The sequence below is a fragment of the Clarias gariepinus genome, chromosome 13, assembly GCF_024256425.1.
Source record: "Clarias gariepinus isolate MV-2021 ecotype Netherlands chromosome 13, CGAR_prim_01v2, whole genome shotgun sequence".
Lineage (NCBI taxonomy): Eukaryota > Metazoa > Chordata > Actinopteri > Siluriformes > Clariidae > Clarias > Clarias gariepinus.
Genome location: NC_071112.1, coordinates 30,969,183 through 30,997,153, shown reverse-complemented (window position 1 = coordinate 30,997,153; position 27,971 = coordinate 30,969,183). Strand labels below are relative to the sequence as shown.

The window sequence follows — 27,971 nt, the reverse complement described above, 5'->3', positions numbered from 1 at the left end:
TCTTTTTTTATTTAATGTTGTTTTTTCTGTCTTTTTTTCTTTCTTTCTTTATTCTTATGTTTTTTTTCTTTTATTATATGGTGAATTCTTCTTTCATTGTTCTGTTCATTATTTCTTTCTTTTTCTCTCTCTCGTTCTGTTTTCTTTCTTTTTCTCTCTCTCATTCTGTTTTCTTTCTTTCTTTTTCTCTCTCTCGTTCTGTTTTCTTTCTTTCTTTTTCTCTCTCTCGTTCTGTTTTCTTTCTTTTCTTTTTCCTTTCTTTTTAGTTTCTTTTCTTTTTGTTTGTTTCTTTCTTTCTTTCTTTGTTCTTTTTGTCTTCCTTTTTTGTTTTGTTTTTCTTTCTTTCAGTCTTTGTTTCCTCCCGCTTTCCCTCCTGTATATAGATACACAGCCAGTTGTTGTGCGTTTCGCCTGATTGAAGTGGTGTCATGAGGTAACATGGAGGGGATCTACATCTGCCCCACGTAGACTCTCTACTGGTGTCCCGCAGGGCTCAGTACTTGGTCCTCTTCTGTTCTCCCTCTATACCCGGTCTCTTGGTAAGGTCATATCATCGCATGGATTCTCATACCACTGTTATGCAGACGACACCCAACTTGTTCTCTCCTTTACTCCCTCTGACACTCAGGTTTCCACCCGGATCTCAGCATGTCTGGCAGACATCTCATTTCGGATGGCTGCTCATCAGCTGAAGCTCAATCTCAGTAAAACCGAACTGTTGTTTATCCCTTGTGACTCATCTCCAGGTCAAGACCTTGTGATATCCATGGACAACAACCAAATCACTCCTTCAGCCACCGCCCGCAATCTTGGGGTAACCGTGGACAATCATTTGTCATTTTCCCCACACATCACTAACCTTACTCGCTCTTGTCGATTTCTTCTTTACAATATCAGAAGAATTCGCCCATTTCTTTCTTCACAGGCTACTCAGGTGCTTGTTCAGTCCCTTGTTATTTCAAGACTAGACTACTGCAACTCACTCCTGGCAGGCCTGCCTCTGTCCACGATTCGTCCTCTGCAACTGATCCAGAATGCAGCAGCACGTCTCGTTTTTAACCTCCCCAAGTTCTCCCACACCACACCACTCCTCCGCTCCCTGCACTGGCTTCCTGTAGCTGCCCGCATCAAATTCAAAACACTGATGCTTGCCTACAAAGCTAAAAATGGCCCAGCACCCACTTACCTCTCTGCGCTAATTACACCACGCACTGCACCACGTTCCCTCCGATCCTCCAGCACTGCTCGCCTCATCCCACCATCTTTCAGGGATCGAGGGCGGCATTCATTCAGGCTCTTTTCTGTTCTGGCACCTAGGTGGTGGAATGAACTTCCTCTAGATGTCCGTACATCAGAGACTTTGACTATCTTTAAACGACGACTTAAGACTCATCTGTTTCTCCAGTACTTGGACTAACCGCCCCCGGAAAAAAAACAAAACAAAAAAAAAACTCTTCTTAGTTGTGTTGAACTAATGGCACTAAGTTATTAACCTAGTTAACCCAGTGTAAGTATGTATCCAATTATGTAAACTTTAAAGCACTTTTTGTAAGTTGCTCTGGATGAGAGCGTCTGCCAAATGCCTAAATGTAAATGTAAATGTGTCGCTTAGATGAAGCTGTCCTTATATCCTCCTGATGGGAAATCTGCTGTGTTACAATAATACAACGAAGCATCAATTTAAGAATCATTTATAAAGCCCAAAGTCCCATGAAAAAAAATTGTCAGGCTCATGTCGTTTCAGTTGTAGTACCTTGAAACAATGATATTTGACAACAGAACAGTTTTGTATTAGACATCCATCAGCAGCAGAGGAGAAGGTCTTTTCCCCTGAACTTTATAACTGAAGCTCCCCGATGACTGCACACTTACTTTAATTAGCCTTATCCTTCACACATACGTGTTTCTGTCACAAGTTTCAGTTGCTATTCCAACACAATCACCGCAGCTGTCAACAGAAATGTACGTGCACACACACACACACACAAACACACACACAGACCTAAAGTTCATGTAACCCACCCAGCAGTTTGTATTACTGTAAGTATCATTGTGCAATTATTCTTTGTAAATCAACTTCAACACTCTTATTTTCTTCAACTCCACAGATTACACGTTAAAAACACTTTCTTTTTTTACAGACAAATTGTGATACAAAAAACAATAGTAACATCGTGCAACAATCATTTTGTTGCTCTGCAACTTGTAACACCTATTTTCCTATTTTCTCAACAAGAGGCCAGGTTGTATGCTAGAGCACTTTCTTTTTTGGGTGTGTTGTGTGTGAAAACCAAGATGTAGCTAGAGACTTGGGCGGTGGGCAGGTGAATTTTGACACAGTGGTCTACGTGACACTTTAGGTTTCGACACCTGATGTCTGCGTGACACTTAAAGCTGTAAGTGGTATTGGTGGTTTACGGTGGATTTGTGGGTGGAGTACATTTGACTTTTGTGTAATTTGTTAGATAAAGTCAATGCATATGCACTATGATAAAGTTCAAACACACCCGATGGGCGGTTTCCCTCCTCCCTCCCCTATCCTGAAGCTTACAATGAAATGAAATGAAATTTTATTTTACCAATGGACATTGCGGCAAAGTTGTATTACAGGAATAAAAATTAAAAAGAAATAAAAAAGTTTACTGCTAATGAGCAAGCCAGAGGCGGTAAGGATAAACTCCCTGATATGACACGATTAAGAAAGCTTTGAGAGGAACCAGACTCAAAAGGGGAACGACCACTAATCTGTGTGGTACCAGATAGCGCGACCATAAATAAGTCACTTCTATAATTGTGTGCTCTGAGCTCAAAAGTGCAACTGCATGACAGGAAATGTGTTCAAGTTTATATGAAGTCCACTTTGTTGAGGTTACAACACTGTTCATGGAAACTATTTGAGCGATTGATGTCATAAGTAAAACTGTTTGCAGCAATGCAAGTTAAACCATCTTTGTGGTTATTAAACGGAACCGTCTTTAGTTATCATAGGAATCTTTACGCAGACCATGTGGGGCTTGTTTTTGGTGACCGGCTTTGTGATGAAATAAGCTCCAAGATTCTTTTTAACTAATTAAAATTTCGCAAATTGCATCTATATTATTACATCCATGTGTTTTTTTTATATAGAAGACTTGGTAAATGATTAGTAGATGATTTGGTGAATGTTAGCTGCTAACTGTTTTTGTTTTTTCGTTTGTCTCCTGTTGTTAGAGGTCAAAACAGCAGATCATCTAATTTTTTAACTGGATGTATACAGTAGTTAGGCAGTTTAGGCCATTATGTGTAACTATACAGCGTTTTAAATATCCATATCAGTATCCGTATTGGGTGTAAACATGGTGTGCATATGGTCTAAGAGTTTTTGCCATCACCCAAGTCCATAAATTATCTCAAAAAAATTTTAACCCTGCTTGTTCAGTTGTTTTTGTTTATAATTAAATACCTAAATAATGCTTTCTAACTTCTAACTTTCTAATTTTTGTCAGTTGAAAATTAAACTAGTAGTCTAATTTAAGTCCAAGCAACACTGAACAGGCCCGGTCTGGCCACTTAAAGGTTTCATTCAATTAATTTTACACCTACTGCGAACAAGCATCGCTTCATGTGCTTCCCTTCTTACCCTGACCCACCCATCACTCTGGAATAGGGTCAGTCTGGATCCATCAGGTCACATGACCTGTTTCCATCGCTCCAAAGTCCAGTCTTTAAGTGGTTTTCTTATGGACACGCAGCTGTTTAGTCCCAATCCTGTGAGTTTTCATCATACTGTGTGTGTGTGTGTGTGTGTGTGTGTGTATGGAAATTCTTTCAGTAATCATTTCATTCCATCCATGATTTTTGCCCAATCACATTTTTTCCAGCCCAATAATATGACCCTTCTGAAATAATCCTTTTATTTTTTTAAGGCAGGCAGCATATAAAGCAATGAGCAACTTTTTAGTTATGTCCTGCGAGATCCCACACCTGACACACTAGTCTCAGCTTGAACACTACTTGCTGAAGAAACATGTTATCATTCCGTTAAGAATTCATATTTTGGTAAATTTCCGTTATAAAAAGATAAGAATGATCATACACTTCCCTTCTGATGGCAAAGATACAGTACAACTGGTGAGTGTGTTTGAGGACAGACAGTATAGCGTGACAGGGACATGGATGGGGGTCCTGACTCATCTTAAAAAGACAAATACTAATGTTTTGTAATATTATCTTACAGAACATTACTGTTTGTTCAGTTCAAACTGTTTTATTTTTTTATTGCTGTTGACTAATAATCATGCCCATATTTAGCTTGGTTTGGATGGTATTTGGACTCCATGGAGTAATTCTATCCTTTACAGCTGCTCTTCTGTGGTTTTATTGCCATCTGGATTACAATGTTGGTGTTTCTCACCCTTCACCCCCCGAAGGACAGCTCCTCTCTGATAAACTCAGTGGTGGTTAAAGAGGATTTTGGTTATGTGGATGGACATCTCTGTCATTTTATAGAGAGTTTATATATACAACATATTTTATATAGAGTTTATGAAATTAATTCAGAAGAATACAAAAAAGAAGCTATAAGTCGCAAATTACACCTACAGTACATCTCTTGAAGCCTTTACTAAAGGATCTAATTTATCATATTTATCATTAAACATTAAACATCAAAGCAAGACACTTAATTGTCCAGAATAACAGAACACTATGCACTTATCCCAGCGTGTCACTAGTGCTTGGACACCATGGAGGTAGAAAGTTCTCATTAGGTTAGTTCTCATTCTCAGTAGGCTGGAGCCATGATCAGACGGCCTGCTTCACATTGGAAACGCCAGCCTCTCAGGAACTCCTTAAATTGCTTGGAGCGAGGTCAGGACTGTACGGGGGATGTGGCAATAACTCTCAGCCGAGTTCCTGCAATGTACATGTGGTGTTAGTGGATGATTGTGTGTACAGTTGACACAGACAGATGCATCTCTTTCTTCCCCAAGGTGAAGACGAGAAATCCATCAATTTTCAAGGATCAGGCGTTCCACTTGCTGAATGTTCAGCAACAGCAGAGATAGTCATTCACGGACGTACGGCCTTCTTTAAAATGCTTGCACGTTTTCATGCACGTTCACATGTGATACCGCGGCTAAGAGTCTCATCACTGTACTGTGCTTGAAGTCCTCTCTAAACGACGATCGGTTTTATGCTTTCATTCACCAGAAATTTTAGCACGAATTTAAGTCCTTGTTTGACTTGTATTTATGGAACATGAACCTTTATTTCATAAATTTTTTTTTTTTTTTTTTAAAGAATCTGGATGTAACATTAAATATAAAATATATAAAACTAAATATATTTACCTATGCAAATCTTTGTTAAGCTTAGATTTTACACGGAGTAAAGGATCTAAGCAATTATAGGGGAAATTTAATTATTCTAACCAATCATAACCCAGAAGGCATGATTTATCAAATAAAAAAATTGAAAGGCTATCTGAAAGTTAAAGTTTAAAAAAAACACCTGGTCCATGTGAACAGCTCAGGTCTCCAACTGAAATGATTTTAGTTAGATTGAAGAATAGATTGTCTATGTAATCATAGTTGACGTCAAGTTTAGGTTTAATAGCAAGAGTTGCACTGTACTATACTGATGCTGTAAACAATTTATAAATATATGTACTATTTCTTTCCAAATACTTGATTTTAGGGGTGAGAAAATATACGTATTTGAAAGGATAAGGACGACCGAGAAAAGGTTTAAACGTCAACCATCTGGAAAATTCACCAACGCCTACAGTTTTCTGGGATTCTCAAGGGCCGGTATTGGAACATTATCAGGAAAAAAGTTCAACTATCAGCAGTGCTCATTACAGCTGAAGCCTAAACACAGAGGACCGCTACCTGAGGGCGTCGTGATCTCGTGTGATTATGCACATCAGCATGCTTCTGCCCACACTGTCAACTGCAAAAACTTGGTTTTGAGGTGTTAAAGCATCCTCCCTATAGTCCTGATCCTCCCATCGTACATGACACTCTTTTAATGTTTCAAGAGTAAAAGCGTAAACAATTTACCATAAAAAAAACTTTTCTTTTTCATACACTTGGATCTGTAAAGGGGAAAAAAACACAGATGAAAATTCTAAAAGATCTAAGAGGCAACTTTTACAATGCAGGAAATTAATCCCAGGTTTGTTATGTTACTTTCAATGGCAGAAGCAGAACAGCACGAAGTAAAGAAGATGGAAAAGCAATCGTGACTCAGTCAGTGAAACACTCCTAATTACAGGAACTCAGTGGTACTGTATCGGAGCTATTTGCTTCAAGTAGAAATCAGGCAAGACAGGAATGACTGATAATGACTCTTATCCTCTGTACAAAGCTACAATAATTTACAAATATATATATAATACAAAAGCAAAATGAAACGGCTACAGTTCAGTGTGATGAGGAGCCGTTTGAGGTTTGAGAGTCGTTGCTCTTCCAGCATGTCGTGTCCCCTTTTCTCGCTCGTCCTTTTTGTCTGCAGGTTTTCCTTTAGGGCGCTGCTGAGCCGCGTAACCCGGTGCCTCTTCATCCATAACGGCCAGAAAGTCGTAAAACGGCACAGGGGGACGCCAGGCTTTATCTGGAATCACACCTAAAAAAAGAAAGAAAGAAAGAAAGCATTCTTGTAAAAAAGAGAAAACTCTAGAGATACAGCACAAACATTACTCAAGAAAAGATTCTGCTGAAATATTGATCCATGATATGATTCATGACATCTACAAAATTACTGTACATGCAACCAATACATACAGGATGGATAAAAAAACAGTGCAGAGTAACTAGGAAGAAAAAAAACTTTATATGTGATAACAGCTTGTGAATTCATGCACAGGAGACTCGTTAATGCAAATCTCGATCGATCTGCTTTGAATCATTAATTAGTGTGTGCCTGGGGAATAATTGTATTTGAATTAATCACACGAAATTAATACGCGTTTTATGAAACGCTGCCATTTTCTAAAATAAATTATTTAAAGCGATCTAAAACAAATCCATATATTAAAAGGAATACGACTAGCTGTTCAGTTTTAGTACGAAAGTAAACGGCCTAAGCCTCTACGCGTCAAAACTGACCACTGAGTTTTAAAATGTCTTAAAATATCTTTTCAAAAAGTTCCTTTTCAGTAACCAAAAACACACTGAAGATCAAAACGCACAGAAAAAACCTGTTTGTAAAAAAAACACCCTGTGTCCCTGTGAACTAGGCCTTAAGTGTGATGTCGTGGATGCTGTAAAGTGCTCGGCCTATCATCCGGAGGTCGCCGGTTCGAACCCCGGGTGATGCTGTTTTCCTCTCACAGCCGGAGGCACGGAGAGAGCTGATTGGCCGAGCTCTCTCAGGGGAGAGGGATGAGAGGTACTTGCGCTCCCACATTAATCACGGCTCTACAGCCAATCAGGGGCGTCTGTGAGCTCGCGCACGCGGAAGGAGCGGCTAGTGCTTTCCTCCGAGTGTGTTACTCCGCCCCTAATGGTGTGTGAGCAAGCAGTTCGAAAAGATGCGGTCGGCTGACGTCACACGGTTCGGAGGAAACACGTGATAGTCTTCGGCCCTTCCGGCTGAGTGGTAGTCTTAATGTGGAGCCCCCTAGTGACGGGGAGGAATAGGCCACGACTCAGCCCCCCAAAAAAAGAGACTGCTGCCTGCGTGCTGCCTGCGGATGCCAAAATCGGAGGAGACAGGCGACGTTTACGATGTCGCATTCTCAGCAGTTGGATTTTTAATCACTTTTAACATGAAATCAAACTGTCAATGTCGTGCGTCATCTGATCCCTTTGTCTGTGCAATATATTGTCACAAATACTATCAGCCCAGAGAAAGCTGTTTTTAATGACACTAACATGCACGCTGAGGAATGCTAACCTGGTCGCTTTCCTTACTGGTTAGCTTCATTAGTCTTGATGCTTGAGTGCAAAACAAAATGAGTCCTGACAGCCTGCCTGCATTTGACGTAAAAAAAAAATTCATGATGTACATCTAAATTGGGGCCAAATCTACTTTTTTTTAATAAGCTCTGAGTGAAAGGTTAATACCGTTTTTCTTGCTGCTTTATTCGGAAAAGAAGCCTTGAGCAAATTTCCAGTCATCTCGCTAAAGAAAACTGGTCTCGTTTCAATTCCTGTTAAGCTCATGAAGCCAAACGTTTCATTGCTGGGAACTTTAAACTGCCTGCCGGCGGGAGGAAGAGTATGCTAGTGAGGTCAACGTGCTCTGGTGCACTACTGGAAAATGTTCAGAGAGATGCAAACCCGAATATATCTGCATTCGAGTGGGTGAGGAAACGCGAACGTAAGCAAGAAAAGCATGAACGGCAATATACGGAACGGGGAATATTATCTATTAGCCTTTTGATTTAAGGAGTTACATTTAAATCCATGACAGTCCGTGCTCAGACATGGCCAGGTGAGGGGCATTGTGGATTAAACTAGTGGAACAAGCGTGGCAGATGGCAGTAGGAGAACCAAGTCGGAGAAACAACAAGTGCTCATGTTAAACAAAAGAAGAGAAGGTCAATCTAAGACAGCACATCTGTTAAAGGTTTACCTGGCATTAAGGACATTTCTAAATGTCCTACATCTCGCTGTAAACCACGAGAGTGTGTGTGTGTGTGTGTGTGGGTGGGGGGGCTTATCTTGCACTTATTTCTGATCACTCTGTGGTCTTGCAGCAATAGCGTCATTGCCAGCTCCTTCAAGAGCCTCGTGCTTGTGTTGGATTCTGGCTCCGAGTACAAATGCGTCTGACAAAATGAATAAATACACTGCGCTGCATAAGTAACCTTGGCTCGTTATGTACTGTTACAATCTAAAACAGAAAATCAGCTTAACTGGGATGTCAAGTCATATAACAAAGAAATAATAAATAAATCGAAAACGTGACTGCGTGAATGTTCACCCTGTTGCTGCGAAACCCCTGAATTGAGCAGGAGACATCATCACAACATGCATGCCGTAATTAGTGTGTGACTAATATGTGATCTCAATAAAAACACACCTGTTACTGGGATACATCATACCTAACCAAACAACACCATGAAGGCTACGGTGCTATAAAACCAAGTCCTGAACAAAGAGTATGGCACACCTGATTCCGGAAGGTGGGTGAGTAAATAAGGAGGGCATTAGTCAAGGAGGCCAAGGGTAAAGGGGCCTTTCACCCACATTCACCTACATTCCCAAAAGATCTCGGGATCACGAATCCTGAAATGGATTAAGTATTCAAAAAACATACTATGTAGTAGTTTAGGAGCACAGGGTGGGATTTAAGCATGGATTAAGTATCTATTAGAGCGCACTATTTAGTAGTTTAGTGTGCAGGGAGGGGTTCCTATAATGGTTATAAGAAAGTTTTACTGAAGAGATTTTTCGTCAGTGTAAACCATACTGTATGCATTACTGCGGTACATCAGACATTACCATGGTAACCATAATCAAACTTTATACTGTATAGGTACTATGGCATGTCAATGGGAAAAACAACAACACATTGGCTACCAAAGTTCACCAGGTATCTAACCTGGTATATCTTTACATACTGTATTATATTTTACAGACAGTATCATAGTATTGTATGTAATATTAAGAGTTTCCACATACGCTATGGTATTTAAATCATGTTACCATACTGTAGAAATATTACCATTATAGTACATAATCATATTAATACTATAATAGTTTTTTACAGTATATAGGCACATGTTCCGTAGTACCATTTAGTAGTACAGTGCATGTGCTATTGTATTAAACTAAGTACTATAATGTGTGTGTTACGTACGGTACAGTACTATATCAGCAAATAAGTACCATATACCGCACTATACACTATATACCATGGTACTAGTACCAATAAACTCGCCTGCTGGCAATTTCTTACAGGTTTAGCCATAGAGTTAGTGTCTATTAGAGTTTACCGCTGAGCAGCTTCTTTATTTGCTCCCCCCCCCTGTATGAGAGGATTCACAGCGATCCAGTAGTGACATCTCACCCAGGAATTGCAAAACTGCAAACCTTTGGATTGTATGACGAGCAAAAAAACACCTACAAACTATTACAATCCACCTTCGAATAACTGCATTTCACAACTTCTATCATGAATGAAAATGTTTTGGCTTGGATTCCTCCCAAACCACTACACACACACCATACTGAACGCTTATCATAAACAGGAAACACAGCAAAGTTAGTCTAATGGAAGTGTGGTGAGAAGAAAGCCATTACTGATAATAAAAAAAGGCTGTATGGATTCCAGTGCAGGAGACTCAAAAAGCACGTGGAGAAAGGTTCTTAATCTGATGAGACCAAATGGCCATGAAACGAGATGCTACATTTGGCAGAAACCAAACTTTTCTCAAGCGTGGTGGTTTCGGCCTCACACTGTGTGAATGGTTTCGATCAGCACGGCCTGGAAAACTACTCGGGCTGGAGAGAAAGATTAGAAGCAAAATATGAGCCAGTCCAAGAAGACCTGTCCTGGTCTGGGCAGAAGGTCCAACAGGACAATAGGGCTGATCATAACGGCCAAGCTCCAGTGGAGAGGGCTGACATGAATGGAACATGAACGAGTTGGTCAAAGTCATGATGGCAGTCTGAATGGGAATTTGTACAAATACTTTGTGATCATTTAAACCAACAGAGCTTGAGTCATTTCGGTAAGAACTGTTGTTCAAAAGTAGCAGGATCTACATGTGCAAAGCTCACTCACTCACTCGTCTTCTATACCGCTTTATCCTGTATTCAGGGTGGCAGGGACCTGGAGCCTATACCAGGAGGCTTAGGGCACGAGGCAGGGTACACCCTGTCACTCCATCGCAGGGCACACACTCATTCACACACTATGGGCAATTTGGAAACGTCAATGAACCTAACCTGCATATCTGCGGACTGTCGGAGGAAACCGGAGCACAGGGAGAACATGCAAACCCCATGCACACAGAGATGGGAATCGAGCCTGGCCAGGAATCGAACCCGGATCCTGGAGGTGCAAGGCGACAGTGCTAACCACTACACCAGCGTGCCACCACGTGCAAAGCTGATAAAGGCAAAACCAAAAAGACATGCCGAGGAAGCTAAAGCAGGTTATTAACCTGGGAGTGAACTTGTGCAACCAACAAATGCCTTTGCTTTTATTGTTTACCATTTGTGGAGTAAGATTGGTAATAAGGTGTGAGGAATTTTACCTGATAGCAATTGAATTATAGCACAATGCTGGCTCTGACTTATCAGTTCATCTGACCGAAACGCCGCCACTGAATGATGACTAACTTTATATTTGGCTGCAACACAATAAAAAAAAATCTCTTTAAACTTTTTAGACGTTGTGCTAACAGCCTGTCAACTTTTTTTTTTTTTTTTTTGCTACAGAATCCAAATGTGTTATAAACATCTTGCATTTGTTCCTGATCAGATGGTAAAAGCATAGCTCCTCAGCATGCATCACACCGAGCACCTTGAATAGCACTCTGCCTTACTGAACTTTACACACTCTTTTCTAAACATCATTAGATTACACTGGCCAGGCAGCCAAGTAACACCAAGGTGTACGACCGCTTCGTCCCACCGTGCCAGGATGCACACTTACATGTACACTTAGAGTCACATTCAGGCGTGTGTGTGTTTTTTTTTAACTGGCACTAGAACTGGCATTAAATGTCAGCTGCCATTACCCCAAAACATCTGGGACGAACTGCAGGACTCGACGCAGACAGCTGTTTATATTTGAGCAGCAGGTAAGAGCAGAGGCTGTAGACAGACTGCCGCAAGTACGGTGGTAAAAACCCCCATTTAAAATGACAGACGCATGAAAGTATGCTCTTAAATTACTGAACGCTGGCACGCCGAAACCGGCGAAAGGACACGGCCGCGGGAGCTGAAGGGTTTCAGGAAAACGGCTGGAAATGATCAGACACAATTAAGGGATGTAGCTACCTTGAACCTCATAGGAAGCAGATGGAATGGCATGGCTGGGCATTTTAGCTTTTAACAGCCATTTTTGGGGGAGATGACAGAAAAAGGGTTTGGATGGACAGAATGTTAGCAAGAAACAATGGCGATTGTGTTATCGAATGCACGAGGGATCGTTATAAACGGAGGGGTTAAGAGATGTGTGAATGGAATGAGTGTGATTCATACTGTATGCCTCCTTCTGAGCAAGGCTGACGGGCAGCTCGTGAAAAAACTCTACAGAGAATAAGGTTCAATTATTTGTTACATGAATGCACATTTTGAGAATACTCCAAAGTGCACTCCATTTTCAAAGTGATTTTTTTTTTTTTTATTTCTTTTGTCTATCATGAACATTAGCAAAGTTACTCAAATCCAGCTCACCTGCAGGCTGCTCCTGGTTGTTCTCTATCCGCTGCAGCCACCGTATGATGTGTTCAGACAGCAGAGGGCGCTCTGTTGGAAAGTGATAAACCCCCCCATCTGAGCTCAGGTGCGAGAGCACCAAAGCAGGAAGAGGAGGAACGTAGCTTAGGTACGTCTCAAGAACCGCTCTTCCAGAAGGCGTCCGACCCCTGCGGTGAAAAAAAAAAAACAAGTGATCAAGGATTGCAAGGATAAATTATGCTCTTTTTTTTTTCGTATTTTTGACATTCAGAGAAAAACCTACAGATGAATCCAGCACGGCTGCGCCGAGTCCAGACGTCCAGTCCTCTCGGCTTTCCTCATCTCCTCTAGAGACTGCGAGGTCTCTGGACTTTCTTCTTCCCCAACAAACATGATTAGCAACGGCTTCCTGAGCTCCAAGTACCAGGGCAGGTTCTGTACTGTCAGTTCAGGCTGATCGGTGTGAGGGCGCAGAGGAGTGCAAAAGAGAAAGGAAACTGCTGATGCATGCATGTGTTGCTTTTTTTTTTTTTTTTGGCAACCAAAACAGGATATAAACAGGATGTTGTCAAACTGATTTACACTCGATATCAAAAGTGTACATACAACAAAGTTGCAGGTCTATGTGGCGTTAGAAAAAACAAAAATAAAAGGAAGTTAAATTGCCGCTGATGTTTTTTCCCCCACCTCTATTGTCACACATCAACCATGAAAACCAAACAGTAAAAGTTACTGTCTTAAAAGGTACTATCACTTGGTCGTGCGATTTTTAACTGCGGGTGTGTGTAGACCTTCTAAATCCGTTGTCTAATGAGAATCAAGAGGAGAATAAAGATTAGATCAAAATAATAGTTTTGATCTTTATAATCTTTATAAACCTTCGTCTCTATTTACGTCATCCATGGCAAGCTGGCTTTTCCTGATTTATAATTAATCAGTGGAGACTGCCGTCTTCAAAAGCAGATTTTGTTTTCGTTAAGCACCGCAATAAAATAAGGATTTATTTCTCAAAGCAGTTCGAGCGCACTGGATTTCCTAATAAATATTATAATGTCGAGTAGATTGAACATCAGAGCAATTTTTTATTATTCAAAGAATCAAAATGATGCAGAACAACGACGTGACTCACGAACAAACTTGTGCTTACAAATGTTTCAAGCGTCGCTCTCCTGATGTGTGAGATCATGTCCTGTAATGTTGACAAAAGAAGGGAACGAGCTTTTCTCCGAACTCCAGGACCGCGAGACACCAGGAGAGCAGGCAACACCACAGAATGCCCCTGAGCCCTGGGGGGGAAAAAAAAAGCAGGAACACTTTTATCATTCACATTTAACATCCAGCACCCATGAATCTAGCTTTTTAATCTTCTCCCCAGAGCTCTCGCATCTGGAAGTCTTACATCCAGCACTCTCACTTATCACACGCTGTGTTCTCGCATATCTTGCTTTCTGCACTTTTACAGCTTATGTCTCACGTACTCATACAAATACCATCTCGCATAAAGCTTTCATATCTCACTTGCAGCAGTCAACAATCCAACATGGCCATCTTTGTATGTATTCTCACATCTGCACTCGCATCTGCAACCCTGTGCTTATCCAGGACTCTCACATCTTGCATCCAAAGCCAAAGCATAACCAACGTGCACCCATATATGTCCAAAAAAACAACAACATCCTAATGTTATTACACCTATTATATATCACATTTTGCATCCAGGACTCACATCTTACATTCAGCACTCTCGCAACTTACAGTACATGCAGCACTCTCAATTCAAGATTTAAGATTCAAATAACTTTATTAATCCCAGAGGGAAATTGCTTCACAATTGCTCACATCTACCAATTGCTCACATCTACCAATCAGTGGTCTCATACGTATATAATATCCAGCACTCTCACATTGGGCGCTCTCACATCTTATATTCAGCACTCTCACATATCAAATTCAGTGCTCTCACATCTCTCAATCAGCACTCTCACTTTTTGCACTCTCACACCTCAAATTCTAAACTCTCACATTGAGTACTCTCACACCTTACACTCAGTACCCTTTACTCTCACAATCGGGGCTCCCACATCTAACACTTTTTACATTCAGTGCTCTACCTACCAGTCAGCACTCTCACATCTTAATTTCAGTGCTCTCACATCAACCAACCAGCACTCTCAAACTCTGCACTCTAGCGTTTTACATTCAGCACTCACATATCTCATATTCAGCATTCTCACACCTTGTTCTCAGGGCTCTCACATCTAATATTCAGTGCTCTCACATCTACCAATCGGCACTCTCAAATTCTGCACTCTAGCGTTTTACATTCAGCACTCACATATCTCACATTCAGCACTCTTACATCTTGTTCTCAGGGCTCTCACATCTAATATTCAGTGCTCTCACATCTACCAATCGGCACTCTCAAACTCTGTACTATAGAGTTTTACATTCAGCACTCACATATCTCACATTCAGCACTCTCACATCTTATTCTCAGGGCTCTCACATCTAATATTCAGTGCTCTCACATCTACCAATCGGCACTCTCAAACTCTGCACTATAGAGTTTTACATTTAGCACTCACATATGCATCTTGCATGCAATACTCTCTCTTTGTAAATTTAGGGCTCTCACATCTAATAATCATTGCTCTCACATTTTATATGCAGCACTTCCACATCTCACATCCAGTACCAGCATATCTTATTTCAAAGGCTTTTGCATCAATCAGCACTCTTATATTCTGCACTCTAGCATTTAATATTTAGCACTCTCATATATCACATTCAGAACTCTCACTTAAAAAATTTATAGCACTCGAAACTTATATTCAGCACTCTCGCCTTACGCACTCTCAACTCTCACATTGATCACGCTCAAATTCAGTTTTCAGGACTTTCATGTCTCACATTCTGCAGGCTCACATTTATCACTGTCCAATCTAACATTCAGCACTCTCACATCACACATCCAGCATTCCCACTTCTCTATTTCTGCCCTATCGCATTTCTTATTGACGACTTTCACCGCTCACATTTAATTACACTCTCGAATCTTATAGTCAGCATTTTTACATTCCTCAGTCAGCATTCTCACATCTTACATTCAGCACGCTCAGATCTTGCCTAAAAAGTGTGCATAGATGTGGTGCATACCATCTCTCTGCCTCCTTGTGCTCAAACAGGCCCAGAATCATTTCTCCCCTTAGATATTTTGCTGCTTCTTCAAAAATGGCCACATCTGTAAAAGTGGAGAGGAAGTGAAAACCTTAGATGTAAACAGGCTAAAGTCCGCTGCGCCACACTATGTTCCACAACAACTTTGTATACAAAAATCTGTTTAGTTTTGTTTCCAAAATTGATAAACATTGCAGCTGCAGGAAAATGCATGTTACTGCGATAACAATCTAAAGTGCTCTCGAGCCATAGCCTCAGGAACAATTTGAATAATCGAAGCAGGTACGTTAAATAAAGCACCATGCTAAAAGGAGCTAAGAAATAAGATGGTGGTCTATCCATCAGTCATACCCGGGTCTTCAGGTGTGAAAAGGCCGAGCACTCTGACGGGCGAGAGAGAAGAGTGTCGGTCAAAGAGATCCCCTTCCAGGAATGACAAGACTTCATCCGAGGATGAAAGAATGAATGGGACGGAGAGTCGACTCCTGTGCACATGAAGAAAAAAAAAAAAAAAAGGCTGAGATTAAGAGCATCAGCCCGAATCCAAACATACTAATGTACACATGTACATGACGCACAATTAATCAGATAACAAACAATAACATCCCTCTAGTCAATACACAAAGCCCACACACTGTCCAATAAACACAGCAATGGATAAGAGAAACACACAGAAATGCATACACACACACACACACAATTAATAAACACGCGCATTATATAACGCTCTCTCTAACCATTTTATGACTGTAAGAATGATGCCGTGTTATAAAACTGTGGTTGTAATTCCACACAACGTCGAGTCATTATCTCATGATATTGCCATACATCTTGATAAGAGGCCTATCTGCTTTCAGAGCGAGTCTAGCCTCGGTATCGACCATCGTTACGACGCAATCTAAGGAAAGGGCATTAAGTGGCTTTTAAAAGGTCTTGGCTGATAATTACATCAAGCACAACGATCGATGTCATGAACGATCAGGAGACCAGGGCGGGGAATACGACTGTATCAGAGGCATAACAGAGGGGCTTCAGAGCAAACACATTCACAGGAAGTCCATACATTTTTCTTTTTTAAAGAAACTCCTGAAAAAGGTTGTTGTTGGATTTAAAGGTCCTGTATTTTACTATTTTTAAACCAAGTTACACAAGAGTGTACGTGATATCTCCAGCTGAAATACCAGAATTCTTTTTTTCCTACTTTTAACTCCCATTGGTTCACTCCTCTTCTAAACGCTCTATTTTAGTGTCTAGGCAACTGAGTTACTGTCGATCTTCACTCCAACCCAGGAACAGCAGAGCGAACCATCATCCTGGGAGAGCCTTTTTATATCAAGTTCCACATCCAGCTCATTTTTTAAATCTTCCATAAATGGAGCCATCTTAGTTCACCTCTTTGTTTAGGATTTTTGTCATAACTCATATTATCACTCAAAACAGTTTTGAAGAAGTATTGTATTCCACTTGAACTTTTCTTGCATCTACATTTGGCTTAGACTTACGGAGAAAAATCTTCTTACCTTTTTCAAACGCATTACTACAATTTCTCTATAACGTCTAGGATATTTCTATAACAGCTTCGATCTGAATCCCTAACAAATCAAAATGTTTTAGACAACAAGAATGAGTTCTAATACCTTTATCGTATGCACTACTTTAGTATTCTTCACTTAAGCAAAGAATAAACTTTTAAACTGAAGAGTGAACTCTAAAGTGAAGACTATTCATTTAGTAATTTATAAGTTTATACTTTTCTTAAGTGAAGACTTGGACTTTTACCCGAGTAAAGGATTGATAAGCTTGTTCGCTGACGTCCTCACTCCAAGCATTAAAATGTTTTACAAAATGTCTACATTGGACAACTAAATCTTTATAAGTTCGTATGACGGCAGCACAGATCGTTTTTAGCTTCTTCAAGGGCGTTTATGTCAAACGCCCTTGAATCTGATGAAATTTCTGGTGATTTCACACTTACAAAAGATTTCAAGTTCAGTACGGTGATGAGCGTCTTAGCTGCAGTAAAACATTTGAGCGGTTCAAACGCTTTAAGGAAGGCAGAACGTCCGCGAATGACGATCCCGGTCGAGGTGGCTCGGAGCCCGCTGCAGTCGTTCCCGTGAACATTTAGCGAGTGGAATGCCTGATCCTTAAAAATCGACAGCACCAACCTGTAGATGAGACGCTTCTGTCTGTGGGAACTGTACACATACAGTAATCATCCAATCACACCACTTGCGCATTACAGGAACTCAGGTGGGAGTTATTGCCACGTCCCGCGTACAGTCCTGACCTCGCTCCAAGCAATTTGGGCCATTAAAGGAGTTCCTGGGGGGCCGGGGTCTCAGTCCTGAAGCAGGAACTCTGGTCATGGCTCCGGCGTACTGAGAGCGTACTACTGAAACGCTGGGATAAGTGCATTAGTGTCGCAGGGGATTCTATTGAGAAATGATAATAATAAGAGTCTTTTATTCTGCACAATCAAAAGTCCAGAGTTGACGTCCCATGTAAATATGTCTAGCAAAGATGAAAATAAGAGTCTGTTATGCGGTTAACAGTTTCAAAAGACACTACAAGGTTTATGAACTCCAGATTAGCCCACCGGAATTTTACGGACGCCAGTAACAAACCACAAGAAAACAAACCACAACGCACATCTCCATTCTGTACTAAACAAGCAAATATGAACATCTTTCTCTGGTTGGTCGTCCAGCGATACATGGTTCAAGTGGCCGCTGAGGACAAAGGTAGGCTTACAATTGTTGATTGATCACAAACACTTGGTATGTCATCGTTTTTGCTAAACAACACTTATTGATTGAAGACGAAGGCCTTGGAGACTTTGTGAGTCTTAAAAAAGTCTTTGTCATCAAAGAAAAAGTCTTCAAGTTCCTGGAGCTGCTTGATTATCCATTTAACATGCTTAATCACGTTGTCATGAAGTCATACTGTAATTAATAATCATAAAAATGATAATAAGAACAATAATTTGGTAATTCCCTCCCCTTTTTTTGCCATTGGATCCTTTTCCATCTCGGCTGCTGGAAAACGAGTCGCTGTGTCGTCTGAGGCTCTGAGATGATTTCCCACAACATACAGGATGTGTGTAATGAAATTAAACACGGATTATAAACAATAATATGGGAATAATATGTTTTCTATTTATTAACTAGGCAAATAGGTTCATCGAAGTGGAATTTTAGAGCTGAATTGCTGATGATTAAGAGCCCTAACGGTCCACCTCTGGTTCTGTGGAAAGCCTTGAAAATCATTAAATTTGTCATCAAATTTGACTTGAGATAAAGAAGAAAATTAATCTTTTAGATAATATCAGATATCGCAATATTCACAGACGTTAATACTCTTACGCAAAGCCTTTATTCTTTTATCCTACGAGACTATGGCACTGCAATTTTTATCAAAAATTTCTGTCCAAGTTAAATATTTTCATATCTGATCAGCATGATCTAAAATCCTGAATGTGAAAAGAGAAGCGTTTTCTCTGGTTTGACCGTACATCTTAAGCTGCTGTTTAATCTTAACAACCTGTAGATGAAGAGCCAGTAATAACATACCAGCTCTCGGGGAAACTGAACGTATTGCTGCTCAAATGTCACTATTTCAGGTTCAAATGCGGAGTAAAAATAACAATGTGATTTATAATCTGTTTCTAAGAAATGAAATCCCTTAGGAGAACGATTTGTCTGATAATGAGGTGTGCTTTAAGATCACATCTTAATTACTTTAACCATACACTTAATTTTTTATCATAATAGCACATGGTTATTGTGCTTATGATTTTTATTTAATTTTTTTAATATATTTTGGCAAGTAATGTAACTAAAATGCGGATAAAACGGAGTGACACAGTCTGCTCTGATGATGTAAATCATCCACCTGATGACACACACATACACATACCTTTATTTTGCTCACACCTGGAATAGAGCATTTCTGTTGCCATGGCGATAGACAGACTAACTGATACCCCTAACTGCGAAATATCAACTGCGCTTGTCCACATAAAAATATTGAGAAAATCTCATTTCTGTACATTCATCTCATGTCCGGATTCCAGGGTGATTTGTGAAACCACTAGTTCCTTCTAAACCACATCGATTGTTTCTTGAAAAATGTTCGATTTATTTATCCTACATGTTTCTCTTGCAGTGTCTCTCTGTGTTGATCTGCCATGCCAGGTTATTAGCATACTGGGCAGAGGGAAATGAGGTGCAATCAGGAGACACACTCAACGCAAATGATGAGGGTATAGACATCTGCCGTCTACACAACACAGCGTTGAGACTGGATCTAATTATGCAGAAACATACTGAGCCATGAAAATAAATATTAGGGTTTTCACAAGCACTAGATCCTTTTTTTTTTTATCATTTCCTGCTGCTCAGTAGTGGAATGATGAAGGACTGGATCTCTGAATGCTTTTTTTTTTTCCTGTCGCTAATATACAAAGAAAAACCAAACCAATAAAAAAATAATTTGAGAAAAACACTCAAGGGTAAAAAAAAAGAAAGTAAAAAAATAAAATAAAATACAAGAGGTTGTACAGTATTTCCTCCTGTTTCCTTTGAACTACAGGAGGGTTGTTTGCATTATTGGTTAGATGTTTAAATTTCCATTTACAAATACCATGCCTCAATATTTCAGGGCTTATCCTTTTCCTGTTCGCTACGTACCAATGAGTTTAGGAATGAAGTGAAAGCACCAAAAAAATAAGGGCATGCACATTTTTGTCTCAGTCTACTTAAGCATGCTTTGGCACTGGCGGCTCACTGGTAGGTTCCTCGCCAGCCGATGCCCAAACCCCTAATGCTATTGTTTACTATTTATTCTATTCAAGTCTTCTTTTCTCACTAGTGTAGGAAAAACGAATCCTTAGAACAGCCTAACGTTTGTGTCGGTATCATGGCAGCAATGCGGCTTTTTTGGACAATAATACAAATAGTTTGAGACAGGAGCACAACCCCGTAATGTCAATGCCATCCCCGAGCTGTGTAAATACTCCTGACTAATCATTATCATTTCTTTGATGCTGTGTGAATGCATGAAGATGACTTCAGAGCTCGGTGAGCTTGTTTGCTGTGTGTGGTTGCAGAGAAAGCAGACGAGCGCTTGCCTTGGTATGAGTGCCCAACAGGGGCATCTTGGTAGTGGTGGGGTTTGAACCTGTGACCTTTCGGACCTTAGTCCACTGAGCTACCCGTCTCCGTGTGTATTGTTCACTTAGAGACCGCGTCTAATATTTAAAAACCTGAACATTTTGGACACCGTGATGCAAAAAGAGCGTCCTGATGATCCGAGTGTGGCTCGACAGCAGGGAAAGGACGCCTTGGTGTTGACTGATGCCTCTTAAACAATGATTGATTGACATGGCGCTCTGTGACTTTAGAGGAAAATCGTCTGAGGGGTAACCCACCGGGAATCGCAGGTCAATATTATTATTGCGTACTCTAAATGTTGGAAATCTGCTAACACAATGAACATACTGATTCATTCATTTAAGTGACTCACATGAAACGAGTCATATGGAAACAGAAAACACATCTTGCAATCATGATTGAAGTGACTCACTGTTATTTCCTTCTAAATTCTCAGAGAGAGAGAGAGAGAGAGAGAGAGTGAGAGAAGTAAAGACCCACATCAGGATGAATCTATACAGGCTCTCGGTTCCCATCATGCCTTTGTAAAGGTGAGCGCCCTCGCCCGGGTGAAACAGCAGGACGGAGGGGAAAGAGGAGACATTCTGATCATCACACACACACGTCCACTCGCTGCAGTCTATCGAGGCTAGTGTGACATCACTCACACCTACAAAGGCACACACACACACACAAACACACACACACACACAAATGTAGGCTTGCTGCAAGCTGCTGTTTGTGCATTCAGATATTCATCTGCGTCTTCTTTACCTTCAAGAGCATCGGCGACCTCGACATACGAGTGCAGAAATGCCGTGGACACGGCGTCCCCTGCGCAGGACAGACACGAGGACAACACGTCCAGTCAATATTCATACATACTATTCATGAATTTATCTTTCAAACAGACAACATTCCACAGCACACTTGGTTACTCCTGAAACACACGACTCACATTTAATGTAGAAGAGCACCACCGTGAGGCCGTTCTGTGCTACTGCAGCGCTGAAAGTGTCTGCTGTGAGCTCTGAGACAGACTCCAGGTCCAGAACTACACCACGGTCTCGGTACACCGATTCTGCCACTTCATCATCCAAAACATCTGAGAGAGGAAAGACACACACACACACACACACACACACACATTTATATACCATAAATGTCCATCATGTCAACCAGTCAAATAAACATACTGTGCCTGAAATCTTATTTATTTTAATTTTGTTTCGTATGTGTGTGCAGAACCTAAAGAGGCCCAGTGATCTTCCTCCTCCTCCTCCTCTTCTTCTTCCTCTTTTTCTTCTTGAAACAATCTTCCTCGAATGAGGTTAACGACTTCTTCCACATTCTTCAAAGTAAAATACTTCACTTCCTGTTGGGCGTAAAAAGAAATCATGCACGTCACCATCAGCACAAGCAGATCCAGAGACAAAATTCCTAGTGCGTTCTCGGTTTGGATCGGCTGGACATCCTGTCTGTCACCACAAGCGCCCTTCTCAAGCCTAAAAACCACAATGATACACTGCCAAATCGCATGAAGTCACACACTCCAAGATTTTTTTTAACTGCCTTTATTGCCTCATAACGTTACTGAGTCTAGACCTGAGTAACTGATCAACCCCAGATCATAACACTGTCTCCAGAGGCTTGTACAGTGGACACTATGCATGATGGGAGCATCGCTTCATGTCCTTTCCTTCTCACCCTGACACGCCCATCACTCTGGAATAGGCTCAGTCTGGACTCATCAGACCACATGACCTTTTTTAATCGCAATAAAGTCCAGTCTTTACGCTCCCTAACAAACTGAAGTGTTTTTTCTGATGAGTCTCACTAACAAGTGGTTTTCTTATGCACACACAGCTGTCTAGAGTTCTCAACACACTCGGTGTGTGTGCGTGTGTGTCTCACTTTCACTATTAAATATAACTCTTATTTCTACTGTCAATTTTTAACCATAAATCTTTACTTTTCTGTAAGTGATCATGATTTTTTTTCTTTTTCATAGTTGAAGATTCAGCACGGAGCTTCCAGGCTTCCAAACCTCAAATTGATATCATGATTAATTGAACATTATAACTATTATGATCATATAAATATGTACAATCATATGATTTTCTGTTTGTTTATGTTTGTTTGTTTATTTTTTGTATTTCTTGTCATTTAAATATATATTGTATGGATTGTACAGTAAATATGTTCAATTATTAAAGCCGGGATTTTTTTTCTAATGAAAGAGTTTCCATGTCGCAGACTGGACAGGGGGACTGATCACGCTGAAGTACATTTTTTAAGTGGAACGTACATGAACACACATTGAGAAAAGTATTGACATAATAAAAAATAAATAAAGAGAAATAATTGACCTGGGCAAGATGAGGTCAATTGGAGTTTCTGAATGTCGGTTTCGATTTTTTATTTTTTTTTTATTTACTGCGCAGCCCTATGTCACCCTACTTGTATGCTTAAATGCATGAGCTAACAGAAGCCTGGGATCAACTGGTGTGTTTCTGATCAATGAACGAGTGAAATATTAGGCAGTGCATTCAGTGTGTGTGTGTACCAGTGTGGAATTTACTGCTCTGATGAATTACTGACCTCATGCGGGAGTCGATAAGCAGCATTATATCTGAGTGGAGTTTTTACCCTGGGAGTGTCCCTAGAGTGTGTACACACACACATACAGAGATCAATTTAATATCATAAAACAATTATATATATATGCACAAAAATATAAAAATGGATTTTCTACATGCAGTTTATAAACCTATAGCTACCACTTTAACGTCTTCATCATTACACACACATCATAACAGTCTCGCTTACAATCAATAATACGATATGGTTTTATGGAAAATCAGTGAGAAATATTTGATTTAGAGAATGTCTCAAAAGTGCTCAAGCTCAAAGTGCATGTACTCAGCTATTGCTTAATCTTAATTTAAAGGAAAGTATGTTATTAATGCTACTTAAATGTATTCAGGTATTAAAACAATAAAAGCTACTTAATTGGAACTTATTAAACATAAGTTTGCATTGTTTTCACTTTTTTTTTTAAGTACTCTATCTAAATCTGTTTTTCATTTTTCTGAAAACAAGCTCGCTAATCATATTTCACACTTAACCCTAATTTATTAATTAACCAGATTTCATTATCATGCAAATAATCACTCCACCCAGTAAGTTTCTCTATGGAAACTGATGCTAATTAAATCTTTGTCACTTTTCAAGCTATCAGGATCAAACCACCTGTTGATTAGGACGAGGCCGATCTCTCCCCGTAGCTTCAAGGCCAGAGTCTCAGCCGTGCTCCGGTCCATGAGCAGCGTCTCGGGCTGAGCGAACAGGAACAGCACGGGTACGTTCAGGTGATTATAGATCACATCGACATCATCGGGATCTGCGTCTGCCTCGATCTGTCGCCAGTAACGGCATGAATTGTTTATGAAATTAATATACAGTAATTCTTTAATGAAAGGGTTTGACAAAGGAGAACCCCAGATCCCTCTAACCAGTGCTGGTGCCTCCATCAGCTGAAGGAAAGTGTGTATGTTGATCGTGCTCAGTGGCTTTCTCATGAGCGTGTGTGGACAAGGGTGAGACGGGTGGGACGCACCGATGCAGTGGAGGAACCAGAGACGTGCCTGGACAGAGGACGCATCCGCAATCCTGCAAATAAGGAACAACAATGAGGAACTTAAGTATAAGTATTTATTTTTAGAATGGATAAATCAGGGTAAGGGAAGCGTTAGTCAGAGAAGCAATCTAAAGATGGAGCTGGAAAGATCCTTAGCCAAGGTTGTAGAAGTTGTTCCACGGTCCAGATACTTCACAAAGAGTGTTATGAGGAAAAACAGTTGTCTGGTCAGATAAGCCTAAACTGAATTTTCTGGCCTCAAAGATGAACACTACTTAGAACACCATGAAGCATGGTGGTGGCAGCATGCTGAGAATTTAACTCTTTAACAGACCCTAAAGCCTCTTAAGGTTTTAAATCTCCATTTATTTTACTACACTTACCCCATGTATTTGAGTAGAGGAACCCCGGTGGTCTGCACAAACTGGTACTTCCCTCCGTAAACAAACGCCACCTCCATTAAAGCCCGATGCTCTGCACAGAACAAGTTAACGTTTACTTTAACATTTACGTGTACATACTGTATATGCTGATATATTATGAGCATCAAATATTTAAAACCTGATGTGTTTTGTAGCCATGAGACGAGTTTGTTTAAAAATTAAAAGCAAAGACAATTTCCCATTTTTGTTTTCATACCGGGAAGGCCGAGTGCAGGTATGTGACCCATCACGATGTCCGTCTTTCCCTTCGCCAGTCTTTCAACGCTGATCAACTCAGCTGGTGTGTGAACATAGCGAACCTCATTGAAGAGCACGGTGCTATACGCAAAGGGAAAACGGTCTGCATTGTGATTTAATTAATAAAGCATTCCTAAAACAAAAGTTTCCCAACTCACAACAGCATGTGGGACACGATGGCGTTGACGTCGAAAATGGTCTCAATCTCAAAACTTTTCAGGACATCCGCACCTCTGGGAAAAAATAGCTATTAATTAATAAGAATTTTGCCTTTAATCTGTTCAAGTTAAACCGGAACTCCTTTTATTTCTCTATATAATCGCCTGCTGCACTAATGCACTTATCCTAGCGTTTCAGTAGTGCTTGGACACCATCAAGGTAAAAAGATTTCATGTGTTATGATTGTACTGACTGCTTTACATCCGAAATGACTCCCAGGAACTCCACTAATGGCCCAAACTTGTGGAAATTGCTTGGAGCGAGGTCAGGACTGCACGGGGGACGTGGCAATAACTCCCAGGCGAGTTCCTGTAATGTGCAAGTGGTGTTGGTGAACGATTGTGTGTACAGTTCCCACGGACAGAGGCATCTCCTCTACAGGTTGGTGCTGTCGATTTTTAAGGATCAGGCATTTCACTTGCTGAATGTTCACAGAAACGACTGCAGTGTGACTGCAGCCATCTCAACCGGGATCATAAGTCACAAATGTACGTCCTTCTTTAAAACGTTTGTACCCTACAAATGCTTTACTGCGGCTAAGCGTCTCATCGCAGTACTGTGCAGGAAGTCTTTTGTAAATGTCAGTCGATTAGTACCAGAAGTCCCGGTTTGACTTGAATGCCTAGACATATAAACAAATTGTATTGCTTATGGCTTTAAGGAAATAGTAATAGTTACATACAGACATGTAGCGTTCACAATGTAAAACTATATATGTTTAAATATAATATATACACAGGTGCATCTCAATAAATTAGAATATCATTGAAAAGTGAAACTCATATTATATAGATTCATTACAGGTGTTTATTTCTTTTAATTTTGATGATTATGGCTTACAGCTAAAGAAAACCCCAAATTCAGTATCTCAGAATATTAAAATATTACTTAAGACCCCCTAAAAAAAAAGGGGGGGGGGGGGTTTAACTGTGTAATGAAGCGATATGATACAAGTTTCACTTTTTGAACTAAATTACTAAAATAAATCAACTTTTCACTGATATTCTAATTTATTGAGATGCACCTGTGTGTGTGTGTGTGTGTGTGTGAGTGTGTTTAAATTTAGTGACTTTAACAAAAATAGGAAACTTAAAATATACTGTATATATTATAAAAAAACAGTTTAAACCTGAATAAATATGCTTTCCGGATCACTTCTTCCTCTGTGCAGTAATCTGCGACGTTTTCTATGGAGCAGTTCACCTGCAGATATACATATTTGATCATTTAACATGATTTTTTTTTTTTTTACAGTATAAACGAACAGCATTGAACACAACACTTTAGTAATAAATTATGGTTAAAGTATTTTGCTTTTCTTAGTCTATGATATACAAGGCAGGGAAACCTTATCAACCACATATCACATTACTCCTCAACAGAATAATGAACAATAAACAATATCACACAGGAGGGAGTGCTATCAGCACAGGGTGCATCATAGCCATGAAAATATCCAGCAAAACAGCACAACCTCGAATGGAATACTTTATTTTATACAACCGTTCTTTAACATCTGGTGGAACTATCCAATCGCAACCGCAGAGCAGGCGACCGAGAGTTAGCGTAATTAACAGGGGTGAAAGGTGTTTTACCATCACCACCAGCATGCCGTAGTCCTCCAACGCCACAGCAGACGTCTCTAACTGCTTGAGAAACGTCTGAACCTCTGGATCAGCTACAAATAGAGAGAAAACCTTTCTCAGAGACAGACAAAGAAGCAGCAATATAATTCTATATATGATTGATTGATGCGAGGATCATTAATGTTCATTAAGACTGACAACACAATGCACAAAACTCATTGCAACTAATGCATCTAATCTCATTCAGTCACTCACTCACTCATTGTCTATACCACTTTATCCTGTACTAGGTCACGGAGGCATGAGGCAGGGTACACCCTGAATGGGGTGCCAATCTAACGCAGGACACACACACACTCATTCACACACTACAGGCCACTCAGGAACGCCTATTAACCTAATATGCATGCCTTTGGACTGTGGAAGGGAGCTGAAGCACCTGGAGAAAAACCCACCAAGCACTGGGGGGGGCATGCAAACCCCATGCACATAGACCCCGAGGCGGAAATCGAACCAAGATCTGGAGGTGCAACTCATCCATTCATTTCATTATTAAATAATGTATTCCTTAAGTGTATGTATATACATATGATGCTACCACCACCATGCATCATGCTTTATTAATACCAATAATATTGATGACACCTCACCGTATTTCCCAAAGTAAATAAGAGCTGTTTTTCCACTCTGCACGTGCTCTTTAAAGCCCTCAGCAGTAAGCTGTAGCAACTTTGCAGGATTTCCACAAGAGCATTGCTCTGTTACAAAACACAGCAAAAGTGCACCCACACACACACTCTGCATCCTCCCAGTCCCATGCATATTTCTATATGACTATTTTACACGTGATTCGTTTCATTCCATTAGGTTCATAAACAAAATAAAATGATGTGCACTGCAAAAAAAAATGGATCAGCTTCTTTCCACTGTAGATAAATAAATACATATAAAAAGCAATAGTTATCCCGTTCTGTGATTTGTGGTTCACTAACTTCCTGAAACACAGGCCGGATTCCAAAGACATCGCTAACCACTAGATCTATGGAACACCATCATGTCCTTAGCGTCCTCTGTAGCGCACTCCGCATCCACAATTCAGACTATTTGGGATTCAACCAACATCACACACTCTCACAGCCAATCAAAATTAGAGGCGGGACTTAGCGATAACCAAT

General features: G+C 40.3%; 1 protein-coding gene across 1 annotated transcript; it reads right to left on the bottom strand.

Moving 5' to 3' along the window:
* Positions 1-5,984: 5,984 nt before the first annotated feature.
* On the bottom strand, positions 5,985-27,712 carry txndc16 (thioredoxin domain containing 16). The gene is made up of 19 exons (XM_053510357.1): positions 27,447-27,712; positions 26,806-26,888; positions 26,340-26,413; positions 25,150-25,224; positions 24,951-25,072; positions 24,695-24,785; positions 24,187-24,343; positions 23,924-24,090; positions 23,273-23,333; positions 21,920-22,046; positions 21,630-21,776; positions 21,446-21,505; positions 21,173-21,341; positions 15,870-16,003; positions 15,498-15,582; positions 13,489-13,627; positions 12,625-12,794; positions 12,339-12,529; positions 5,985-6,606 (listed from the first exon to the last, which is right to left on the bottom strand). Exons 1-19 carry the CDS (start codon positions 27,616-27,618, stop codon positions 6,398-6,400), a joined length of 2,433 nt encoding a protein of 810 aa, XP_053366332.1. The 5' UTR covers positions 27,619-27,712; the 3' UTR covers positions 5,985-6,397.
* Positions 27,713-27,971: the final 259 nt, after the last annotated feature.

Coding starts and splice junctions, on each gene's coding strand:
- txndc16 (XM_053510357.1), bottom strand. CDS start 27,618: ATGCATGGGACTGGGAGGATGCAGAGTGTGTGTGTGGGTGCACTTTTG. Junction 23,334..23,923: donor GGCCTCGTCCTAATCAACAG/GTGGTTTGATCC, acceptor TACACACTCTAG/GGACACTCCCAGGGTAAAAA. Junction 13,628..15,497: donor CACAAGGAGGCAGAGAGATG/GTATGCACCACA, acceptor TTTCCCCCCCAG/GGCTCAGGGGCATTCTGTGG.